Source organism: Lipophrys pholis (genome assembly GCF_963383615.2).
Source record: "Lipophrys pholis genome assembly, chromosome: 1".
In the NCBI taxonomy this organism is placed as follows: Eukaryota; Metazoa; Chordata; class Actinopteri; order Blenniiformes; family Blenniidae; genus Lipophrys; species Lipophrys pholis.
The window spans coordinates 46,009,414-46,014,809 of record NC_137635.1 but is presented as its reverse complement, the minus strand read 5'-3'; the positions used below and the strand labels follow the sequence as shown (position 1 = coordinate 46,014,809).

General features: G+C 42.2%; 1 protein-coding gene across 1 annotated transcript; it reads left to right on the top strand.

The window, feature by feature from the left end:
- Window positions 1-3,061: 3,061 nt before the first annotated feature.
- Window positions 3,062-4,646, top strand: LOC308113767 (putative ferric-chelate reductase 1; the record flags this gene model as incomplete). Its single annotated transcript, XM_080470229.1, has 6 exons — window positions 3,062-3,266; window positions 3,632-3,706; window positions 4,041-4,117; window positions 4,237-4,334; window positions 4,417-4,498; window positions 4,578-4,646. The coding sequence occupies 6 exons, from the start codon at window positions 3,062-3,064 to the stop codon at window positions 4,644-4,646; spliced, it is 606 nt and encodes a 201-aa protein (XP_080326355.1).
- Between the last annotated feature and the right edge of the window lie 750 nt (window positions 4,647-5,396).

The following is a 5,396-nucleotide window of genomic DNA, read 5'->3' as shown; positions in this document are numbered from 1 at the left end:
AGTGCTGTGAGAATCATTTCAGTCGTCCGTGTAGAAGAGTGAGAGGTCCCAGAAAAATGTCCGCAACTATTCAGCCTCTCAAAAGTCCACACTAAATGAATGGTTTAGCAGATGGGGGACTACTGCAGTAGATGCCTGCTCATTAGAGCTTAGAGAGTGTCGTGATGACAGAAGACGAGCCAGAAAAATCTGGGTAAAGAAGACCTGGTGTGACCCTGAAACTTCAAGCAGTTCTCCACTCTGGCTCGCCAGCCTGTGAGTATGAGTCTCTCAGATCTTTAGCAGTGAACCTTCACCTGTAAAGGATCACTTCTGTGAGCTTCTTGACTTTGGATGCAAACTGGAGCCTCACTCTTTTGGTTCATCACCCAGTCTGATGCTCCAACTCAGGCGTGTCAGACTCATGTTACTTCAGATGCCACATGGAGCACAATCTGCTCTCGACCGGTAAGTAACTGCATCATGACTTGTGGGTGTTTGTGCTGGAGTGTCTGTTTGTGGATCTCCGTTGATGTCGAGGACCAGGGCCTCAGGATGATGAGGTGGGGAGGCTGTGTCACCCACAGTAAAAGAGCTCATTGGGTTTCCGTCAGGCTCTTTCTACGCAGACAAATGTGAGCACGAACAAATATCAGGAGCTCTCACAACTCTCCGTCTACGTGCTTTTATAATAGATTTATAATAGATCTATACATGAGTAATTTATTGACACATTATGGTTGTGAAGGGTGTTGGTCGCTCCATGTAGTAAAAAAATAGTCTACTACATTCATGTACTATTTTTTGCTTTATTACATCAAAAAGCCCCAAATATATACATTGGCATTCTTACATTACTGGTTGTTACAAGGAGGGTTTGCTCCTTACAAATGTGGGTTTAGTGTGAGCAGGAGAACAATTGCTCTGTAAAAAGGAGTGAAAAGCATGACCATCACATGTTTGGGTTAATTATGGGTAATTCAAGCTGTAGAGCTGCTGGGAAACAATTAAAGGAGCCGCAGTGGTTACATGCTCGGAACCAATGGAAAAACCATCCAACACTGGGTCCTAATCCACAGAAACATGAGCTGCGCGCTCTGTTGTGATGCTCACAGTCATTATTTACCATTGTGTCGCTCAGAATACCTTAAATCTGCACAAATAGCGTTGCCATGGTTACGAGGGGAGGCCATCCTATTGGACGGCTGCCGTGTGCCGCCACATCAAATCACATTAATTGAAGTGACCTCCGCAAGGAGAAACACATCAGAGAAGACGGATTCAGGTGAGTTCAGTCAGAAATATCACTTTCACGTAGAAAGATCTCCGGCACTCATTTCAATCTTTCCACAGAATCCTTCCAGCTGCTCCGGACAGAAGGTGACAAAGCTCAGATACTTCAGGTTCAACGTGATCGTGACCCAACATTCATCAAGAAAACTACGTCTTCAAGGTAAAGTAGTGCTCAGGATCAGCCAAGTTTCTCCCAAAAGTCTGATTGGAATTGAAAAGTTGATTGTTTAAGAATAGAATAAATACAATTTTATGTTAAGAATAAAGAAAAATAGTGAATACAAATTAAAAATTAATACATACATGACTGACGGTGACTAATAGAAGCATGGAAGAGTGGAACTGACACGATTTACAGTTATTTTTATATCCAGTTATTTTTCTCTGATTATATGAAAGTCAATTTTTTGTATACAATGTATATATTTTAAAACAGTAAAATCATACCTACTATTATTTAAAAGAAAAGGATTTTTCAGTTTATGTAAAATCATTGTTTGGATCCTTAATTTAAGAAATTAAATTTCAACCTGTATATTGTACATCCGGAATTGTATTATTTCAAAAAATAATGTAAAATACTGAGTTTAAAGGTTGTTTTTTTTTATATATATTTGTGTTGTTAATCAAGAGACTCAAGATCAGAAAAAGAAACTTTATAATTTAAATTATTCAGACTTAATCTCAGTTGACGGTTTTATTCATATTTTCCTCAATATGCCTTGTGTGTAATTTGTTTCTTTGTACTTATTTAATGTTTCAAACATGCTTTTAAGTCTTTTTGTACCTTTGTGTCATTTTTCAGAAAATGTATCTGTAGTTAATCTACGTCTCTGTCTTATTGGTTTCATAACTTTGTATCTCATTGATATTTTACAGTATCATACTACTTAGAGTCTATTTAAATGATATTTAATATAAACTAATGAATTAAAAATACTCACATCTCTAGATTATTCAGTATGTATGCACATTTATGTATTTATGTAGATTTACTGCAGTTTTGAAGCTAATACGTTTTATTCTTTTCACAGAAAAAATTCCCGATTGAGAACAAAATTAATAAAATGTCATTTAAATTGCTTTAATTTGTGTTTTAAAAGTACGTTCCGCTTTTACTTCAGTTCTTTTCAACTGCAAGAACTTTGAAAATACTCAACTAGTGACACTTGTGGTATTCGAGTACTTCTTTCCACATGTTTGGTCGGTATTCGGTGCCTGCTTGGAGTAAATTTGTATAACTTTATAGAATCATTGACGAGTCGTAGTTCGAACAGCGGTAATCTCGTCCCTGTAGCAGATCTGAACAGTGAAGTTCAGATTAATTTGCATTGATTATGGACTTGATAGGAAACGTGATTCCAACTGTTGACGTCCGCAGTGGGTAGCCCAGCTCACCTTCCAGATTAGAGGGCGAATAACCCGTTTGGTGAATTCTGCTTCATAACAACGGGAAGCGGTGAAATAGAAGGAGGCTGCAGAGGAATTAGTGGTGCTTCGTGGAGGTAATCCTCAAAAAAAAGTTAATAAATCTCTTGTACACACGTGTTTAGGGTGGAATCTTCCCTTCCCTCACCTGGTATAACCGTTTAAAGTTACGGTTTCAAGTGAAAACACGTGCATTTTTACATTTTCGGGTCAGAATCTGTTTCCACGGAAATGGCAGAAACGCTGAAAACAATGTAGTTACCATGTTGTGCCACTAGTGAGTGCAGTTGGTTGTTTTCGTCAAGACACCACACACACGCACACTGAGAACGATCATGTCTGTGTGGACAACTGGCTCCAGATGTCTCTGAGTGCCGCGCTGTCGCTGCTCGCCGCGGTGTGTGCGTGCCACGTAGAACGATGTGCGTGTTTCCCCAACGGCTCGGTGGCCTTCTCCTGCGGCAGCATGATGCCAGCGCACCCGCCTTACAGCGCCTCCAACAACAGCCCGCCGTTCACCGTGACTGCCTCCAACTCCACCTACAGGCCGGGAGGAGTCATTACCGGTGAGCCACACGCGCACAGGCCCCAGGATCAAACCTGGGGTTTGCACACTGAGGACAGAGTCCTAACCACTTCCCCTCGGTGTCGCCAAGACGCACGTCTTAAACCTCGGAGCTCAGTCTGTGCAGATTTGATTGGTTGTCCTTTCCTTTTTGATCCGACGGTTGAAGAACTGCTGCATATTTTCATGTAAATGATGTTTGGACCTGTAATCTATTTCAGCAGGAGCTTCACATATATCTTCTTTTGATGCTTGAATACTGTGTGTGAAATAGTACAAATTTGTAATTCTACACCACTACACTTCTGGAGAGAACATGTGAAAACAACCAAGTCCCTGTGTCCCTGTGTCTTTCTCCTCCATCAGTAACCGTGGAGGGAGTGAACAGCAGCTCAGAGTTTCAGGGTTTCATGTTGCAGGCCAGAAGCACACAGCAACAAGGTAACGGAGAGATTTAATCTGAACATGTGGTTGTTAATCCTGATCCAGCAGTGGGGGATCAGGATTACAACTCACTGGCCACTTTATTAAGAAGACCGTCCTTCTCGTACTGCGTTTTACCTCCTTCTGTCCTCAGATCTGCTTTAAATCTGTGATGTTGACGTGATCCTGCAGGGACAGTTTACACTTCTAAAGTACCAAGTTGCTTATTTCACTTCTATATCACCGCAGTTATTCATCCCATCCAAAAATAAGTCCGTTTATCAGTTCATGCCTGAGAGTGTCTGAGTCTCAGCTGTGACACAAACTGCAGCTGAATGTTTTCTGCTCACAGCTTCGCTGTGGCCGGTGGGGAAGTTCACCAACATCGACCCGGCCACGTTCACCGCTCTGGACTGTAACAACAAGAAGGTATGAAGGGAGGAGCTCAGCTGAAGTTCCATCAGTTAGAGGGGGAGGAAGATGCTCTATAATCTAGCTGTGAGCAGGAGGAAGATGCTCTATAATCCATGTATATAATGTGTGAGCAGGACTCTACAGTCACTCAGGCTTCAGGATCCAAGAAGAACAAAGTCCAGCTGACTTGGGAGGCGCCGAGCGACACCAGCTATGGGGACGTCTACTTCAGGTAACTCAACATCCGATTCATGGTCATTTTTAACTTTTTAAACTGTCCACCGGACGTGAGCAGACGTGTGTCCGTGCTGCAGTGCCTCTCTGGTCCAGAACTACGGAACCTTCTGGGTCCAGCTGAACAGCAGCACTGTGAGGGCGGGCAGCCGCGGGACCTCGGTGAGGATGGACCTGGTGATGCATTCACTGACTCACCCGCCACACTGAGGCTGACGTGCTTCTCTCTTCTCCGCTGCAGGTTTTCTCCTCCTCTTCCTCCTCGGCTCTGCTCTTCATCAGCCTGCTCGGTCTGTCGAGCGACTACTGACACACCCCCTTTCATGAAGATCTGGTTTCTATTAAAGATTATTAGGAGTTTCATTCTAGTTTTGGGACATTTATGCAAAATCACCTTTGCACAGGAAGTAGCAATGACAAACCGGTTTCTGCTCTCGGTTCTTACTGCATACTCTGAAAACTTTTATACTGTACAAAAAACATAAAACAGATCATAGTTTGCCTTTTGTGTGACTGTAAACAGACAGAATGCTATTGACTCAACACACCATCTTGTGGTACAATGTGGTAATGCAACAGCTGGTTTACATCTGAATATTCTAACGTCTCTTAATTTATTTTAATACACGAACAAATAAAGATACTGTACCTTCAATGTGAGCTGTAGGATTTATGGCTGGATATCTCATCTCACAGTGGGAGCAAAGTGACGTGGCTCTGCTAAAGGTTGAAGCAATCACAGCTTTTCTAGAGATATTAAGAGTCAAAGTGGGCGTGTTTTCCTGACGGTGTGAGCTGCTCATGGTATTGATCGGTGTCCTGTGGAGGAAATTGTCCAAAATCTGACTCAGGATGTGGCGATTAAAGGTTACGAGAACACTTTTCTGTCTTAAGGTCTAAAGGCTAGTTGTGGACGTCAATACTTGTAAAGTGATGCTGGCACCTTGTAACATCTATTAATATATGGAAGGAACTATTTCATGTATACGAGGGCATATCGAGGCTTATAAGTCTCAATGGCTCAATGTTTCTGATTTAGTTTTGATCGTGTTGAACAACA